Genomic DNA, 20,122 nt, shown 5'->3' on the forward strand with positions numbered 1-20,122 from the left:
TGGAAAGAATATTAGGCTCCGTTTGTTTTTTGAAAATGATTTATTTTTAGGAAGAACTGATTATTTCATAAAAGTTGTTTTCAATTAAACAAACATACATTTGTGATTTTAACTTTTCATTGTTTAATTGAGTTTATTTTATATCTATAAATTTATATTTTACATTGTTTTTGCATATATTAAAATTATTTTATTAAATTCAGGTTCATTACAACATTATTTTTTGATATATGACTACTAAGTGAGTATTTTTATTTAAAAATGTGACATCAACAAAATTGACAAAAAAATTAACAATGCTAATAATTAGACTTGATTTTCAAATTTGAAAACTAGAGGACTGAATTCTTGAAAATAAAAGTACAGGACTAATAAATTCTTAAAAATAAAAGCATAGGGACTAGATTCCAAAATTGTGAAGAGTATATGGACTTATGACATATTTTAACCTTTATACTACAAAACATTTATTATTAATATATCTATAATTGTAATAAATATTTATTATTAAAATATTAATATTAAATGTTTTCAATAATATTTGAAGAATATTATTTTAAATTTATTATTAAAATAAAATTAAAATATTAAATAATTTATTAAAATGATAAATTATATTAATTATATTAATAATTTATTATATGATTAAATATAAATAATTAAATATGCATGTTTAATAATATTTAAAATGATAATATTTTATATTAATATATTAATAATTTTAAATATTTCAAAATAAAAATAAAAATATAATAGTATTAAACTTTATTTAATTTAATTTTTATATAAAAATAAAATTACCCATAGAAAAGCTCTTTTCCGGAAAATAACTTGAGCTTTTCAAAATGATAAATTATTTTACTAAAATAATGACTTATTTTTCGTTAACCAAACCGTTTTCTGTAAAAAAACATAGGAAAATATAGAAAATATTTTCTCCTCCCTCAATTATCAAAAACAAACTTCCAACGATAAAATAGTGAGATAGATCCATTGGACGTCTAAAAGGCCTTAACATACCATAAGGCCTCCAATGGAATCCAAGAAGAAGATCATTTTAGCCCATTACCGTTACCGACGTAGCTTCCGAGGTTTGTTTATAGAAATCCAAACACCAGAATTTTACGACATTCAGAGAGTTGGGAGAGTGAAGATCAAAGAAATTAAAAAATGCGATTCAGCAGGGCGTTGAAGGTTGCTCCGATTCTGCTTCTTCTGCTGATCCTTTTTACATTTGGTAAGTTTTCAGTCCGATCAAATTTCATCTCATTAATCATACCGTCTCGTTGTTTCCAGATCTAATCTATTTTTTAAACTTAATTTCTTGTTTCGATTTAATCCTTCATTTCTATTTGTAAGGCAATTTACGCAACTGACGTTTATTATTGGCTTCTTCTTTTTTACTCTTCCATTCTTCAGCGAATGCCAAGAAGTCAGCCGATGTGACCCAGCTACAGATCGGAGTCAAGGTATATCTTTAAATGTGTTTAAACGGTATTTTGTTAGTGCTTTAGTGATTTAATCCGAGGTAATTAATTGTTCTTTTTTTTTTTCATTTATATAATGATATAAATTCATTCTTCTTCGCTTGCATTGCTTTTTCATGGTTGTTTATCTGTGAGCATGGAGTTTGTTACTTTTGCTTATTGAATCACATCAAATGAATAATTTAAACTCTTAGTCTGCGTTGTTAGTTTTTACCTTATAATTTGGTAACAGCAGTTTTAGTTCCTGACCTTGCCTTTACCATGTTTGTTTGTTTGTTTGTTCATATATTAGAAATTGTTTCCTTTTTTATTGCCATTCTTTGTTGCTTGTTGTCTTATTATGTATTTTTTTTCTTCACTTTTTCACAGCATAAGCCCAAATCATGCGAGTTCCAAGCTCACAAAGGTGATAGAATCAAAGTGCACTATCGGGTATGTTGGCTTCAGCTTGATATTTTATTTTTGTACTATAATTGCTCGCTTGACCCTTAAATGTAAGTAACAAATATTTGATTGTGGATTTTTTTGGTGAACTTTTGAGAAACATATTGGATCCTTCTTTTGAAAATTTGAATACGATAGTATCAATGGAGTTCTTTAGGTGCTATATGTCAATTGGTTTCAACATCTCTAGCATGTTCCTTTTGTTGAATTTTGACAAGAGGAGTTTGGTTTAGACCTTTAGTAAATTTTCTACATGATATTTTAAATTTCAGAGTGAAGGGCATTGACTTGGATAGTTTTGTGGGTGTTATGTATTGTCACAAATGGATGTTTGTAAATTGTAATAACCCTTTGATTCTGCCATTTGTTCTCAGTTTTGAATCCATTTGTTAGTTTCTTTTCACTAAAAACTGATTAAAAGTAAATTATTAGTCAATTTGAACTTTTGAGAGCATAGTGCTGATTGAAACGTTTATGGTTGGAAACTTGCAAGTAATTGTCTTTTCATGTATTGTGATCCCTTTCTGCAGGGGAAACTCACTGATGGAACTGTATTCGATTCAAGTTTTGAAAGGGGTGACCCAATTGAATTTGAGCTTGGTAGTGGTCAAGTAATCAAAGGTTTGTTCCCTCTAGCAACCACTGACAACCTTAAGCTAAGTTTCGGACAATGGTTCATTCACTTTATGACTGGATTGTTGATTGTTGCATGCATGGAGTTGATTGATGCTTGAAAAAATTTTCTCTTTACAGGATGGGACCAAGGACTACTAGGAATGTGTGTCGGTGAGAAGCGGAAGTTGAAAATACCCGCAAAGCTTGGTTATGGTGACCATGGTTCACCACCCAAAATCCCAGGTAATTCTTTTGTTGCTGTTGTCCTTATATGGATGATAGTAACTACTTCAATGGCTTAAGTTGGTAATGATAACCAACTGTTCACTGCTCATCTAATTGGAGGACCGATGTTATTAAGCAAAGCAGCAATACATAATTGCATAAAAAGCCATTTGCTTTTTATGGTCCAATGCAAAGGAAAATATGACAAAATTGTGGTTGTGCCAAACAGGTGGAGCAACACTAGTATTTGACACGGAGCTTGTTGCAGTCAATGGGAAGCCATCCAGCGGAGGGGATAATACAAGTGAAGATGAGCTATAATAACTGATGATAGGCACTCGTCTGAGCAGCTTTATCCTTTTACTACGTTTGTTTTCCTTTAAAAATGCTAGCAATGGTAAACCTCACCAGCCTTTCTGGCTGGGATTTAGAAAACAAATTCTGGTGCCATTTTTCCATAAGCAAAAAACTATTTATTGATACTTAGTTGGAGAAGCTAATATTTAATTTAGAAATTTTTTTAAATAAAAATAAAAAAAGATAGTATGGTTAAAGGGGAGCATTTGATCGAGTCGAATCGAATTGAGTCAAAAAATTTCGAGTCAAGTCGAGTTGAGTTAACTTAATGATTTTGCCTTTGAACTTAATGGGTAAACATTTATTAAAACGACTTAGTTTTCCTTTTTACTTAATTATTTTGACTTTTAATTTTAGAAAAGGTAAACATTTATGTAGTTTTGTCTTTTCTTATTCAGATTTTCGGATAACTCGAATTGTGTAATTCATATGCGAATTAAATCGAAAATTTTGATTTTTTATTCGAGTTTGATCTGAATAACTCGAATAACTTAAACTAATTTGTTGACACCATTTTTTGATAAAAACGGGGTCGACTTGGGTTTTAAAAAAAATAAAAACGAAACAGGAGTCGCCACCAATCTTTTTTAATGAGGTGTGATTAGACCACCTTGTAAAAGGGGTTGTTTTTAATAAACAATTTAATTTTATTAAAACAACGATTTTGGTCTACGAAATTTAGAAAAATGGGTTCGGGAGTCGGTTACGTACGAGGAAGGGTTAGCACCCTCGTAACGCCCAAAATTGGTACCTAAGTTGATTAATTAATTTCTTAATGTCGAAGATTGAAAATTTTAAAGAGATTTAGGGTACGATCCTAAAAAAAACCTCGAATGACGGATTGAAAATTAAGAGGATATTTGGCTATTTGGACGAACGAGAAATCGAAATCCAGCGCGTTAGGATACGTTCTCCCGAATTTCCAAATACAAAACATTGCCTTATTTTAAAATTTCGAAAGGATATTCGACTATTTGGTTAAACGAGTAATCGACACCCAACACGTTAGGGCACGTTTCCTCGATTTTCCAAACGTAAAACATTGCCTTATTTTAAAACTTCGAAAGGATATTCGACTATTTGGTTAAACGAGTAATCGACACCCAACACGTTAGGGCACGTTTCCTCGATTCTCCAAACGTAAAATATTGCCTTATTTTGAAAATTTTATTATTTTTTTTAAAAAGGGTATTAGTATGCGTAATAAGATGTTAATGAATACAATGGCGTAGCATAAATAATACGAGTAATAGCAATGAAAGGAAATTGGATAAAAAAAGGGCAAATCAATGACATGTAAAATAGCAATACATATAAGCAAATAAGATCAAAACGTTCTCTCAAAATAATAATGAAAATGTAAATAAAGAAATGAACAAAGAAAATGAATAGAACTATAGAAATGTAAAATATATATATATATATATATATATGTAAAATTATGGAAGTTTGCAAAACGTATATATATGTATATGTTTCAAAATTACTGTAGAAAATATATATAAACATGTAGGTAAGCGTACGTATATGCATTAAAATATGTATAAAATTATAGAAAGTATATAAAGTATGTGTATATATATATGTAGAATATATACATAGGTGTATAAATGGGCTTTAAAAAGGGTATTATAAAATAAGATTGCACACGAATATATATATATATATATTATACTAGATTAGCGTAGAAAACATATAAAGTTATACATAATGAAATTAAATATCAATATATAATAACAATATAAAAAGACTTGATGTAATAATGTACAATAAACCCATCATAATAATGCGTTACAAAAAGGAAAATAATGAGATTAAATGCCAACATATGATAATAGCTTAAAATAACAGTATACACATATAAATATTAATGAAAATATGAACAAATATAATAATCTATAATAATAAGAGTAATAATAATTAATAGTAAGCCAAAGAAACGAAAGGGATTAAATCGAAGCTAAAACCGAATTACAAGGGAACAAACATAAATAAAACCAAACAAGGACCCATGTGCAATGCGCGAACAACGTGGAGGGTTAATCGGAAATATTTCCCACTCTCTCTAAACGCAGCGTAGCATGGGGACCAAGATGAAGTCCGTAGGAAAATAAGTGGCCCAATTTAAAGAAACAACGAAACTAGATTGAACCAAGGCACAAAAGTGGAGGACTGGCGCAAATAACCCTCCCTACGTCAAAACGCGGATCTAGCAGCGGTTGGATCGAACCACCGGGTTAAAAGCCTCATCTGACGCCGTTTAAAGTCACCTTTAAATACTTCAAAAAAGAAAAGAAAAACTAAAACCTAACATTTTAATCCCTAAAGAGACAGATCCCCTCACCTCAGCCTCACATTCGGTTGCTCCCCTTGGCTCAAGCGAAGACCGACAGAAGAGGTTCCAACGGCGCCTTGGTGAGGCTTCTTTTATCCCCTTCTTTTTTTTTATAAAAGGAAAAAAAAGGTAACAAAACCAATTTAGGTACTTAAAAAACGAAGTGGAAAAGAAAAGGAAATGGCCTTTCGGCCTTTGTCCCCGGTTGCAACACGAACGAACCCTCGAAGGGCTTTCGTGACCTTGACGAACGGAGGGGACCTCCGTCGACGGCGCACGACCCAACCCCCAAGTACGTTTTAACCCCTTTTCCTCTTTATACTTATAATAATATTCGAAAAAAAATAAAAATTAAAAAACAGGAGTAGAAACTTGAAGATAAAAGAGACTATCAACCTTTTTTTTGATTGACTTTTGCTCTCCTTTTCTATTCGATTGATCCCCCCTTTTTTACAAGGTTATTTTAGTGGCTTTTATAGCCACGATTACATTGTTGGTCCATGTTACTGTTTGCTATTTTCTTTTCTATGTTTTGCTTTTGTTTCTGTCTTCTCGTTGCCGTTTCTGTGCTGCTTCTTTTGGTCTTTTTTGCAGGTGTCGGGGGTCAACGGAGAGGATTGCTATTTTAGTGTCAATGGAGGCTGGGCAGGCCTCGGGACGAGGCGTGGGCGTTGCGCCCGAGGAGGAGCGACGCAAAGGAGAGGGAACCCTAGGGTTCCCTGCGCTTGCCTAGTCTTTGGGCCCCCTTGGGCCGTTTAGAATCCGGGCCGTTTTGGGCCTGTTGTACGTGGGTCATTTTATTATTTTGGTTTTGTTTCGGGCCTGGGCTAAATTGGGCCTCTACAGCTGCCCCTCTTTGCTCATTGTTGTGTAACGAGAATGGAGCAAAGATTTTAAAAGGACCAATTTTGCCCGGTCATACCAAGTCTTGACTTCTTCTGGTGCTTCTCTTCTTTGAATAACTTCACTCCTGCCCACTGTGTCTTGTTGCTTTGATCTTTTCCATAAAAACTTCAGAGGGACGAAGTTTGTGGTTTTAATCCACTCCACCGCGACTTTAGGGAGATAGGATTGATTCTGTCTTCTCCACTACTACTTAGGGAGATAGGACTGGTGGCTTAAATCTGCTTCACTACTGCTTAGGAAGATGAGATTCGCCGTCTTCGATCTGCTCCACTACTGCTTAGGAAGATAAGATTCGCCGTCTTCGATCTGCTCCACTACTGCTTAGGGAGATAAGATCTTCTATCTTCGACCCGCTCCACTACTGCTTAGGGAGATAGGATCTACCATCTTCGACCTGCTCCACTACTGCTTAGGGAGATAGGACCGGTGGCTTAAATCTGCTTCACTAATGCTTAGGAAGATAAGATTCGCCGTCTTCGATCTTCTCCACTACTGCTTAGGGAGATAAGATCTTCTATCTTCGACCCGCTCCACTACTGCTTAGGGAGATAAGATCTTCTATCTTCGACTCGCTCCACTACTGCTTAGGGAGATAGGATCTACCATCTTCGACCTGCTCCACTACTGCTTAGGGAGATAGGACTGGATAAGATGACTTCAGTCCACCCCACTGCGACTTCAGGGGTATAGATAACTTCATTGATCTGTTCTCTGGGGAACATAACCTGTAAAGTCCATTTTATGAACCTATCTATGTCTAGTGATTAGGATGTTATGATCGGAATGAATCAAAATCTCCTAACTAAATGTGCATGCATGAATGCAAAATGTCATGAACATGATCTCTTAATGTTTGAGTTGTGATTGCTCTTTATTCATTAAGGCTCTATTACCAACACGTCAAAACACCATATTGTTCGATTGGTAACACTCATCTTTTCCTTAATCGGATTGCTCCCACCGTAATCTTCAAAGTTCAATCCACTGTAATAAAATTTGAACTATTCTCCTCCTACAGTAATTCAAGGGTAAAAAGATCTGACTTTTCTCAATCCTCTGCTATCACAGATCAAGGATATAGGATCTGAATCCCTTTGGTCTTACACCATTCTCAAGGTGTCATACCAATGTTTGTACACAATTGTAGAACTTTCTATTCCAAGCAATCTCTTCTTATCATTCGGTGATCATTGCTTGTTTGTTCAATTCATGCTTAGACCACAAAATTCGAAAGGATAATCTTAATTTAGAATTTTCCTTCTTAGATATTCAACCCTTAAACTTGGTGTGCTCTAAACAATAGTCCCGTTTCAGGTTCCTGTATTATTTAGAAACTTTTTAGAGTAATGTGCAAAACTCTCTTTGCATGATTATTATCAGTCCATTAATCGTTAATTCAATGAAAAATGCTTGAAAAAATTATCAAAATGGACAAGATGGAATTTAATTGAGAATAAGGTTCAAAATGAATAAATTAATCAAGATAGCAAATTTTGCTAAGATTCAGAATGAAAAGGATTATCATAATGGATAAGATTTTATTGAGAACAAAACTCAAAATTAAAATAGCAAATTGTGCTAAGATACAAAATGAACGAGATGAAAACAGGTGCCCCAGATATCGTAGCATGAGTTTCTCTGCACCAAACTTTTGGGGAACCCTTTGAATTCGATACGTGTTTGGAAAATTCAGGATGCTTTGTTGATGCTCCAAGATGTAGCATCCCTCCTTCTTGCTAATTCAGGCACATGCCCCATATTTGATCAAAATTTGAACCGCCCTTTTACGGGTTTTCAATTCAAAGCCCTTTTGGTCACAAAGCGCCCTTTTGGGTTTTCACTTTGGCCTCTCCTTCCTTCCTTTTTTGTTACTTTTTTATTTATTATTTTATTTTTTTAAGCGAAGTACTTCTTCACTGAATCTGAATTCACTGGATTAGGCAAAGTCTTTCCATCCATTTCAGTTAGTATCAGTGCTCCTCCAGAGAATGACTTCTTCACCACATATGGTCCTTCCCAATTTGGCATCCACTTTCCTCTAAAGTCCTTTTGTATGGGAAGGATCTTCTTCAGTACCAAATTCCCTTCATGGAAGTTCCTAGGACAAACTTTCTTATTGTAAGCTCGTATCATTCGTTTTTGGTACATTTGACCATGACGGATAGCTCTTAACCTCTTTTCTTCAATCAAGTTCAGCTGATCGTATCGGGATTGGACCCATTCTGCTTCGTCTAACTTTAGTTCTGACAAAACTCGGAGAGAGGGAATTTCGACCTCAATTGGTAGCACTGCCTCCATTCCATAAACTAAAGAGAATGGTGTTGCCCCGGTAGAAGTCCTGACGGACGTTCGATAAGCATAGAGAGCGAATGGTAACTTCTCGTGCCAATCTCTATAGGTCTCAGTCATTTTCCCCACAATCCTTTTGATATTTTTATTGGCTGCCTCCACCGCGCCGTTCATCTTCGGACGATATGGCGATGAGTTGTGGTGCTTGATCTTGAATTGACTGCAAACCGCTGCTATCGTGCTATTGTTCAAGTTCAATGCATTGTCAGATATAATCCTTTCGGGCATTCCATATCGACATATGATTTCTTTCTTTAAAAACTTACTGACGGCTGCCTTTGTGACGTTGGCGTAAGAAGTAGCCTCTACCCACTTAGTAAAGTAGTCAATCACTACAAAAATGAAACGATGTCCGTTTGAAGCCTTTGGCGATATCGTCCCAATGACGTCCATGCCCCACATGGAGAAAGGCCATGGGGAAGTCATGACGTGAAGGGGTGAGGGAGGCATATGAATTTTGTCTCCGTAAATCTGGCATTTATGGCACTTCTTAGCATATTTGATGCAGTCTCCTTCCATAGTAGACCAATAATATCCGAATCTCATGATTTGTCTAGCCATTGTGAAACCGTTAGCGTGTGTTCCACAAATACCGTCATGGACTTCTTCTAAGATCTGCTTGGCCTCCACAGCGTCCACACATCTTAACAGCACCTGATCCTTTCCTCTTTTGTACAGGATCTCTCCATCTAAGACGTAGTCATTAGCCAGCCTTCTCAACGTTCTCTTGTCATTCTCAGTTGTTTGGCTCGGGTATTCGTGATTTTTCACATATCGCAGTATGTCCTGATACCAAGGGTTGTCGTCTTTTTCCTCTTCAACGTTATAACAGTGGGCTGGAGCATCATAAATGCTCATTTGGATAGGCTTTACATCCTCCTGTTTATTTGCTTTCATCATGGAAGCCAATGTAGCCAAAGCATCAGCTATTTGATTCTCATCTCGCGGGAGATAACAGAAAGTGATACCATCAAATTCCTCAATCAATTCGAGAACCAGCTTTCGGTAACTGATCAATTTGGGATCCCTTGTCTCCCATTCGCCTTTGAGCTAATAGATTACTAGTGCGGAATCTCCATACACCTCTAGTACTTTGATTTTACGCTCAATAGCTGCACGGATACCCATGATGCATGCTTCGTATTCTGCCATGTTATTTGTACAATCAAAGTCCAATTTGCTGGTGAATGGATAATAATCTCCATTCGGAGATACCAAGACTGCCCCAATTCCGTTGCCTACGGCGTTTGAAGCTCCGTCGAAGTTTAATTTCCAAACATCGCCTCTTTGGCTATCATCTTCAATGGTTGCTACATACATCAGATCCTCATTTGGAAAATCAAAGCTCAAGGGCTCATAATCTTCTAAAGCTCTGCTAGCCAAAAATCGCTATTAAGCCCCTTTTATAGCCTTTTGATTCACATAAACTATGTCAAATTCAGACATAAAATTTGCCATCAGGCCATCCTTCCATTTAGAGCGATCGATTCCATCATGTATTTGGAGGGTCCAACTTTGAGATTAACCAAGTCGTATGGTATAACATGTATTGTCTCAATCTCCGCGTAGTCCAGACCAAGGCGCAGCATAATTTTTCGATTGTCGAGTATCTCGTTTCACATTCAGTGAACTTCTTCGAGATAGTAGATTGCTCTTTCTTTTCGTCCTGACTCATCATGTTGGCCGAGCACACACCCCATGGAATTTTCAAATACTGTCAAGTATAGTATCAGTGGCTTGTTCGGGCATGGTGGCATTAATACTGGGGCGTTAGACAGGTAATGTTTAACTTTTTCAAAAGTTTTCTGGCACTCCTCGTCCCATACACCTGGATTATGTTTCCTAAGAAGACGGAAGATGGGGTCACATTTCTCAGTTAACTGTGAAATGAATCGAGCAATGTAATTTAGTCTTCCCAGAAAACCTCGAACTTCTTTCTGAGTATTCGGTGGAGGTAATTCTTGTATGGCTTTAACTTTGTGCAGGTCAATTTCAATTCCTTTTCGCTGACTAAGAATCCCAGAAGCTTTCTGATCTAGCCCCGAAAGTACATTTGGCTGGGTTAAGTTTTAGCTGGAATTTTCTTAACCTTAGGAACAATTTTCTCAACACTTGTACATGCTCTTTTTCAGTTCTAGACTTCGCAATCATATCGTCAACATAGACCTCGATCTCTTTGTGCATCATGTCATGGAATAGGGTTACCATGGCTCTTTGATAAGTTGCCCCGGCATTTTTCAATCCGAATGGCACCACCTTGTAACAAAACGTCCCCCACATAGTTATGAATGTAGTCTTTTCCATGTCTTTAGGATGCATTTTTATCTGGTTGTATCCTGAGAAGCCGTCCATGAAGGAGAAAAGTGAGTATCCAGCTGTGTTGTCCACCAAGGTATCGATATGAGGCAGTGGGAAATTATCTTTTGGGCTGGCTTTGTTCAAGTCTCTGTAGTCCACATACATTCGAACCTTCCCATCTTTCTTAGGAACAGGGACTATATTGGCTACCCATTCTGAATACTTGACCACCTGTAAGAAACCAGCATCAAACTGCTTTTTAACTTCTTCCTTTATTTTTAGCAAGACATCAGGCCTCATCCTTCGAAGCTTTTGTTAAACTGGCTTACATTCTTCCTTTATAGGCAGTCGGTGTACCACGATATCAGTACTCAACCCCGGCATATCTTGATAGGACCATGCGAAGACATCTTTAAACTCTTGAAGTAACTCAACGAGGTCTCGCCTTGTTTCCTTAGTAATGCCAGTACCAATCTTTACATTCCTTACCTCTTCTAAGCTCACGACTTCTACTGATTCCTTATAGGGTAGGATTTGTTTTTCTTCTTCCTCCACCATTCTCAACAGATCTGGAGACAAAACACTGTCTTGGTCATCTTCAAAATCCTGAGGATCATCTATACTCACGTCTTGTTCAAAAAGGGATCCTGAGTCAGTAACAGCGTCGCTCATCTTGTTGATATCTGAAGACCTGTTATTGGGACGAAAAGAGGCCCAAATAAAAGAATCTAAGAATACTTGTATGCACAGTATGATTATAAAAATGGAATGAAAAAGAATGAAAGAATATTTGCTCAAGGTGAGACTGAATGATAAGTTTTCATTAGATTTTGGACATGTGCCTTTTACAAAAGATTCTTGTTACCCCCAGGCTTAGGGCAACAAGTGTTCTGAACATTACTCTGAATTAGTTTTAAATGTTACAGGGATCTCTTCTGCAGTCTAGTTATTCAGAACGCTACCAGGTTCGTAAGGGTGAATACCCGATAAATTCCTTTCCACCATTTCTTCCGCGGATATGGCATTGATGTCCAACCTTCCAATCCTTCCTTCTGTAACCTCATCCTTCTCCTCAGGGTAGACAATTCCCTCCGAAACAAAAGTCTTAGATATATGGGGAAAGGTTATCGGTCCCCATTTGGCTTCTATCCCGCTCAAACGTGTCCTTCTCTTTTCTTGCTTTTTCTCCATCTCCTTCCTCCTTTCCCTCGCATTAGGCTTATATCCCAAACCATAACGGTCCTGTTTGTTAACCAGATCGGTATTGACCCGCCCTCCACAGGTATTTTCCAAGTCCTCTTCCGAGCAACGCCCTTTCCCATTGTTAGTCAGAAGCTCATTGACGTAGCTTTGGATATCTTAGGCTCCGGGATTTTGCTTCTCTTGATGACAAATGTGGCATTTACGAATTCCAATGATCGGAATGAAGATTCTATCGCTTCACTATCAGTCTCTATATATGGCATATCATCGGTAACTGACGCAATGATGTCTTCTTCGCACCTATAGTCACCAATCGACCTCTACTACCAACTTCACCTTTTGGTGAAGTGACGATGGTCTGACTCTGCGGAATGGATCCAAGGCCTCCCCAATAGGCAATTGTAAGATGGTTTGATGTCCATTACCAAAAAGTCCACCTCGTATGTACTTGGACCAATCAATAGAGGTATCTCGATTCTTCCCATCACTCTTTTCTCAGTGCCATCAAATGCTCTCACTATATTTTGGCATGATTTCATGTGAGAACTATCCACAAGTAGCCTATTTAATGTGGATAGGGGTAAAACATTTAGTGCCGATCCATTGTCAACGAGTATCCCCGGTAGTGTACACCCCTTGCAACGGGCAGTGATATGCAAGGCCTTGGTAGATCCCATACCGCCTGGCGGAATCTCATCATCGTTGAAGAAGATGAAGTTCTCGGCGTTTATGTTATTAACCAAGCGATCCAGCTTGCTCACAGAGATATCGTTAGCAACATAAGTCTCATTTAGCACTTTTATCAACGCATTACGATGTGACTCCGAACTTAGAAGTAACTTGAGCACTGAGATACGAGCCAGTTGCTTACGCAATTGCTCCACCACGCTGTACTCACTGTGCTTCAAGAATTTTAAGAATTCTCTAGCCTCATTCTTAGTCACGGGTTCGTTAACCTGTGACCCAATTCTGGCCGTCTTTGCTTTGTCTTATTCAACTGCCACAGCTTTTCCTTTCATAGACTCCTCTTTTGTATTTGCCGGGTCGTAGCGTTTCCCACTGCGTGTATAGAAACCTACATCACTACCCTCCTTTGAAGCATTTATCGGGTTCTCTTCTCCCGGGATCATCACATTGCAATTATAATTCCAAGGAACCTTTTTGCTATCCTGGTAAGGAAAGGCTACAGGTTTTTGGATTATGACCTTTGGCGCTAGTTGTATTCCTGATCCCGTGTTTCTTGGTCTTGAAATAATCACCACCGGGCGATTTTGAGCTTTTCTCGCGGGTCCTTCCTCCGAGGCATAGACCTCTCTCTTTTCTAGTCCTTTGATCTCTTTATAAAATTTTAGCTCTTTATTGTCCATCATATTCTGTACCATGACCCTGAATTCAGTACAGTTTTGAATGTCATGGCCCTCTTTAGCATGGAACTCGCAATATCTCCCTATTCCTTTAGGCCTTTGCTTTGATTCTTGCTTGATTAGGCCTCGATTTATCATTTGCCTCCAAACCCATTTCAGTGGGGTATTTACCTTCGCAATGTCATCTTTGATCCTCCTTCCCCCATTCTCAATGATTACGTTTACCCCTTTATCAGACAGATTGGGTAACGGATTCCCTGCTACGTTCGGTCCTGATGGGTCATCAAGCTTTACCAACCCCATCTTAATGAATCTTTCTACTGCCTTTTTAAACACAGTGCAGTTCTCGATCGAATGCCCTGATATCCCCGCATGGTATTCACACTGGGCATTCATGTCATACCATTTAGGGTATGGTGGTTGCATGGGCTCTAGATAATGTGGAGACACTATGTGCGCATCGAATAGCTTCTGATACAATTCCCCGTAGGTTATTGGAATGGGCGTAAATTGAAATCTCTCTGTGTTAGTCCTTGTGTTGGGCCTTGTGTTGGGCTCCTGCCTTGAGGGGGTCTGGTAACCGGGAGTTATCATTTTTGGGGGGCCAACGGTAATCGGTTTTGAATGGCTCTTGCTATATGTGCTTACATTGTTCACTTCATTATCCTTTTTCCTTGGGGCTAATCTTTTAAAGTTTTCCCCTGCTTCTATTTTACCGCTCCTTATTGCGTTTTCGATCATTTCACCGGACATTACCATATCCGAGAAGCTCTTGGTGGCACTCCCCAACATGTGGCTGATGAATGGTGCCTTCAACGTATTGATGAAAAGCATAGTGACCTCTCTTTCCAAAAGAGGTGGCTGGACTTGCGTTGCCACTTCCCTCCATCGTTGGGCATATTGCCTGAAACTCTCATTTTGTTTCTTTTCCATGTTCTGTAACGTAATTCGATCAGGTGTTATGTCTGTCACATGGCCATATTGCTTCATGAAAGCTTGCGCCAAATCTTTCCATGAACTAACTTTAGCGCGACTCAGTTGATTGTACCACCTGGTTGCAGACCCGATCAAACTGTCCTGGAAGCAATGGATTAACAGTTGATCATTGTTGACGTATCCTGTCATTCTTCGACAGAACATAGTTATATGAGCTCCAGGACAACTAGTCCCGTTGTATTTTTCAAACTCCGGCATCTTGAATTTCGGAGGGAGTACCAGATCAGGAACCAAACTTAAATCGTTGGCGTCAACTCCACATTGGTAGTCGATGTTTTCCATGGCTCTAAATTTTTCCTCTAGCCATCTACACCGCTCTTCCAGTTGTTTTGGCAGGTCCGTTTTGATTTTTCCATCTCTGTTATGTCATCAAGATCCGGAACCACGGGGTTGGTAGGGTTGTCCCCAGGGTTAGAACCCGAGCCTACTTGAAAATGCACTGGTATTGAGGCGCCAGCTCGATGTTGAGGTCTAGGTGCTCCTTGTGGGCCTATGTCTTGTTGTGCTTGGGTATTTGTCGGGGTAAAACCTGGAGGATAAACAGGATCCTCCTGATAATTTTTTGAATTAATCACAGGGCTTTTTCCTTTATCAGCCAACAATTGTGCTAGCTGGCTCATAATCTTTTGGGATTCCAATGCGTCTTGTTGAATTCTGTCCAATTGTTCCTGCATCCTATCTTGCATTTCTTTTTGCATTTGTTCTAGCCTTTCTAACCTCTGATCCATTGCTTTTGTTTGACGTCGAGTACCGTAGTAATGTTTAGTTGGTGGATTTTTGTTGGTTTCCAGGATAACTGTGACAATTTTGATTAATTAGGGCCTTCTTTGTAACACCCCTTACCCGTATTCCTTACCGGAACAGAGTATGAGGTATTACTAAATTTTTAAAAAATTTCGACAGCATTCCTACTTATTTTTGCTTAAACCTCCTGCAAATTTAGAACACATTCCAATATACCAACCAAATTCATTTGTATAAACACACATATAGTTTAACTATTAATAAACACTACATTTAAAAGGGAACCATAACATATATTTACATGATGATCCCACATTACATAAAGTGTCTATACATGCCATAAAATTTCGGAACACTAGTAGTAAAATACCCCAAATGTGAAGGATAGTGTAGATGATTGTCTGACTTCGTTCCAATTTCCGAGTTGTTGGAAGTCACTATAACCAAGAGAAAAATAAAATCGAGTAAGCATATAGCTTAGTAAGTAAACACATGATAAATAAGTAATTACTCCCATAACTACACCAAAATATAAACTTATTCATGAATAACTTTATTGTTTAGGCAATTTCCAGCAAGCTGTTTTTCTGCGTCATAGTCGCTAATTTATTTTATCTGGAGCTACAGGGCTCCAAATTGAGTTCCGTAAATTTTCCCTGAACCTAGACTCATATACCATTTCACCATAAAAATTTCAGAATTTTTAACCCAGCCAATTAGTACAGTTTATTCATTAAACCTTCCCCTGTTTCACTGCCCAACGGTTCTGACCCTTCCTCACTAAAATTCACTTAACTCTCTGTACAAAATTTGAAAAATGGTTTCGCTTGTTTCTAATAAAAATAGACTCAATAAGGATTCCAGGGATATAAATTTCATGCCATAATTATTTTTTTACAATTTTTGGTAATTTTCCAAAGTTAGAACAGGGGATCTCGAAATCAATCCAGCCCTGTTTCAGTAAAATTCAGATATCTCCAAAAATACAACTCCTTTGCTTATTCTATTTCTTTCATATGAGAATAGATACATTCAACTTCAATTTCATATATTACTCAGCTTCCCATTCATTTTCCACCATTTATGGTGATTTTTCAAAGTTACCCAATTGCTGTTGTTCAACACAGTTTATAATTAAATCGTTCCTTTTGCGTTTTTGATATTTTCTCCCATCTCATACATGGGTCGATTTAGTATTCAACTCAATATTTACCCCATAAAATTTTCCACCATATGGCAATATTCATCTTCCACACTTTTTCGTTGAACACTCGAAATGTTAGCCGTTATTGGTGGATCCTTTTTAGCACCACCACCGAATCGGGAATCAAGACTTAGCAACCCCTGGGAATCATCACATAGCAACCCCTTTTATTTCAAAGATATGGTGGATATCGCACTTAGCACCACCAATGAATCGGGAATCAGCACTTAGCAACCCCTCGGGGAATCGATACATAGCAACCCCCTTTTCATTTCAAAGATATGGTGGATATCGCACTTAGCACCACCAATGAAATCGGGAATCAAGACTTAGCAACCCCTGGGAATCAGCACATAGCAACCCCTTTCACATTTCAAAGATATGGTGGATCACGCACATAGCACCACCCATAAATCGGGAATCAGCACACAGAACCCCTTTTATATACAACATACTCCTACTTATTCCGAGTGTTCAACCCATAACCCATATATTGCAACCCTTTATCACCTTTCCGATTTAACAACATTTTAGGATATTGCCAAACATTTATTTTAATTCCAAATAAATCTCAACATATATCAAATAATATCAAAATAATACATTAAGTCACGTGTTTACTTACCTCGGTGCAAAATATCGTAATTTTGCACTTTACTCCACTATCTTTTCTTTTCCCCGTTTGATATACTCTTCACGTCTTTCTTGATCTATAATAGCAAATTTAACTCGTTTAATATTCAAATTTATTAAAATAATCCACCACCCAACTTTTTGAAAATTACAATTTTGCCCCAAACTTTTGCATAATTACACTTTTGTCCCCAAGCTCGGAAATTAAACTTCATCACTTATTCTTAAGTTTTATAACATGCTGAACATTTTTCCCTTCTATGGCAACATCAAATTCCCACTCCAACACATACTTTTGAATATTAATTATTTTTGGATTATGTCTATTTACCTTTTAAGCTTAAAATTGCTTAGCAAAAGTTGTTTAACATAATCTCTAGCTTCATATTCCACCATAAAACAGCAAAATAAACACATTTCACCTATGGATATTTTTCCAAATATGAACCCTAACACGAATTAATGGTAGAATAAGCTAAACCAAGTTACCGGGACTCCAAAATCGAAGAACATTAAAAGCGGGCTTAGAATCACTTACTATGGAGCTTGAAAGCTTAAAACCCTAAATATGGCTTCCCCCTTGCTGATTTCGTTCACCATGAAGAAGATGAGCATATTTTGCCATCTTTTTCCCATTTAATTCTATTTAATAACCAAATGACTAAAATGCCCCCATTTAAAAAAATCTATTTCACCCATTTCTTATGTCTATTTTTGTCCATCAACTAACTAATGGTCTAATTACCACATAAAGACCTCCAATTTAAAATTTCATAACAATTAGACACCTCTAAGATGTAGAACTCAACTTTTGCACTATTTACAATTTAGTCCTTTTGACTAAATTGAGTGCCCAAACGTCGAAATTTTCGAACGAAATTTTTACGAAAATTTTCCGTGAAATTGTAGACCATAAAAATATAATAATAACCATATTTTCCCTCGTCGGATTTGTGGTCCCGAAACCACTATTCCGACTAGGCCCAGAATCGGGCTGTTACATTCTTAATGAAACTTAATGCATGTAATGAAATGTAATATAAATGCATGAATGCAAAGGGAGGCATTGGTTCTAATTCAATTTCATTAGAAGAACTTGATTTAGAAAACAAATTTCTTTACATAAAATGGACTACATATACGGCTTTGCCCTTATACTCAAAGTTTTAACACTCCTAAGGAGCTGAGCCAACTCTCGACCTCGGCTTGATTCTAATTCATAACTTAAACTTAGCACATCAGCTTGAACTGCTAAGGTTTGCAGATGATCGGCTACTTCTCGTACTTGAGTAACAGCTTGTCCCATAATGTAATCTCTATCTCTAATCTGATTTTGGGCATGATGGAACTGCTCTTGGTACTGTTCGTTATGCCTTTCAAGAAGCTCCACTCGCAGTTCAGAATTGTGCAATGCGTCTTCAAGCTCTTCTATCTTTCCTTTTAGTTCTTCGATCTTATTTAAGCTCGCTCTTAGTTTGATTGTGGAGTTGCGACCACGGTATAGGTTAAGTGACTTTTCCAGCTCCGCCACCCGAGCTTTTAAGTCTGCTTTCTCATTTTGACATTCTAATAAGCTTTTCTCCAAAACGCTTTCTCGAGCTCGAACATCTTGGAATTCCCTCTCCCATTTATCCGCCTTGGTTCTTTCTTCCTTGATCTCCAGTCGCCACTGCTCTGATGTTTTGCCTAAACCGGCAGTCCTCATCGACAATCGCAACTTCTTATAATCAGTTTTTAGACTGTCAAAATCCTCCTCAGCCTTGTTCTTTCCCTTCCTTAGTTTCTCGGCTTCTAGCTTGTGGACATCGACGTCTAGTCCCAAACGCATATTCTCCTCTTCCAGCTGTTCTATCTTCTTTCCCCATTCTGAACTCCTTTTTTCAAAGTCTTGTTTGATGATCTCCAATTCTGACGGAACCACCTGCAGATACTCCTCTAGAGACTGAACGCAATCTTCTCTCAACTTAGGGATGTTGTCATTGATCCTTTTACTCCACCATCTGTAATATTCAGGAGTTGTCATTGCCCCTACGGTAAATCTTTTCGTCCGGTGAACTTGTTTCCAAGCGTTAGATACTTCTCGAATTTTTCTCTTATAGTTGTCATCCTTATAAGAAAACTCACATTGCGCCAACCCATGTGTTACCGGTATGAACTGTCTCGATCTATACTGTCTTAATACCAACAAAGGGGTATATCCGACAACTCCCCAAATCCCAAGCAAAGGGACCCAGTTAAAGTCCCCACATCGGTATAAGATTTCATCGGGCACCATCCAAGGGGCCTTCCATTCAACATCATCCTCTTGAAGATTTTGGAGAATTGCCATCCATTTCTCCTCCGTGATGTCGTCTCGTCTTGGTGTAGCTACTAGTTCCTTTAGTGGGGAGTAGCTTTCTGAGAAGACCCGATATGAGACTTTTTCCACCTTCCAAAAATGGCTATGGAACCACGCCAATAGTAGTTGCGCGCATCCAATGAACCTTCCCTCTCCTGCTCTTCGACATGCATTTAGGGACCTGAAGGTTTCGGCCAAAACTTGTGGGACTGGTGTAACCCCTCTTCAAGCCTATCAAACAAATCTGAAACTGCCTCGTCCACATGGCCTAATGCTTTTGGGAAGACAACCAAACCATAAACGCTCAATGCAAAAATATCAACCCTTTTCTTTTCATCTGGATGTGCCAAGATTAAATCTCGCAAGTTCCTCCAAGGTATGCATTTACTGTCCCCCTTTTGCTTAATCCGCGCGGTGACCCATTGCTCACTCATTCCTGTGATGCACATTAATTTCTTCGAGAATGTCGGGACATTAGCTGATCTTGAATAGACCTTGTCAACTTGGATCCTTGGACAGCGTAGTAAGGTCGTATACTCCTCTATCGTAGGCACCAAATCTACTTTTCCCAACGTGAAACAACTATAGGCCGGATTCCTGTACTGCCCAAGGGCTCGAAATAAG

At 37.8% G+C, this 20,122-nt stretch overlaps 2 protein-coding genes across 2 annotated transcripts; one reads left to right on the forward strand and one right to left on the reverse strand.

Moving 5' to 3' along the window:
• Positions 1-1,070: 1,070 nt before the first annotated feature.
• Positions 1,071-3,257, forward strand: LOC105804335 (peptidyl-prolyl cis-trans isomerase FKBP15-1). Its single transcript, XM_012636903.2, has 6 exons — positions 1,071-1,237; positions 1,420-1,469; positions 1,857-1,919; positions 2,462-2,552; positions 2,685-2,789; positions 3,001-3,257. The coding sequence occupies exons 1-6, from the start codon at positions 1,171-1,173 to the stop codon at positions 3,090-3,092; spliced, it is 468 nt and encodes a 155-aa protein (XP_012492357.1). The 5' UTR covers positions 1,071-1,170; the 3' UTR covers positions 3,093-3,257.
• Positions 3,258-11,331: 8,074 nt separating this feature from the next.
• LOC105764811 (uncharacterized) lies at positions 11,332-14,861 on the reverse strand. The gene is made up of 5 exons (XM_052633813.1): positions 13,221-14,861; positions 12,645-13,121; positions 12,499-12,583; positions 12,053-12,329; positions 11,332-11,707 (listed from the first exon to the last, which is right to left on the reverse strand). Exons 1-5 carry the CDS (start codon positions 14,859-14,861, stop codon positions 11,332-11,334), a joined length of 2,856 nt encoding a protein of 951 aa, XP_052489773.1.
• Between the last annotated feature and the right edge of the window lie 5,261 nt (positions 14,862-20,122).

The sequence above is a fragment of the Gossypium raimondii genome, chromosome 7 (assembly GCF_025698545.1).
Source record: "Gossypium raimondii isolate GPD5lz chromosome 7, ASM2569854v1, whole genome shotgun sequence".
Lineage (NCBI taxonomy): Eukaryota > Viridiplantae > Streptophyta > Magnoliopsida > Malvales > Malvaceae > Gossypium > Gossypium raimondii.

Excerpts from the sequence above, each read along its gene's own strand:
- LOC105764811 (XM_052633813.1), bottom strand. The coding sequence starts at position 14,861 with ATGGAAAACATCGACTACCAATGTGGAGTTGACGCCAACGATTTAAGT. Across the intron at positions 12,330-12,498 it reads TGCGAAGAAGACATCATTGC|GGCGTTGCTCGGAAGAGGAC; the intron begins GTCAGTTACCGA and ends ACAATGGGAAAG. Across the intron at positions 11,708-12,052 it reads ACAGAAGGAAGGATTGGAAG|GTCTTCAGATATCAACAAGA; the intron begins GTTGGACATCAA and ends TCCCAATAACAG.
- LOC105804335 (XM_012636903.2), top strand. The coding sequence starts at position 1,171 with ATGCGATTCAGCAGGGCGTTGAAGGTTGCTCCGATTCTGCTTCTTCTG. Across the intron at positions 1,470-1,856 it reads AGCTACAGATCGGAGTCAAG|CATAAGCCCAAATCATGCGA; the intron begins GTATATCTTTAA and ends ACTTTTTCACAG. Across the intron at positions 1,920-2,461 it reads GAATCAAAGTGCACTATCGG|GGGAAACTCACTGATGGAAC; the intron begins GTATGTTGGCTT and ends CCCTTTCTGCAG.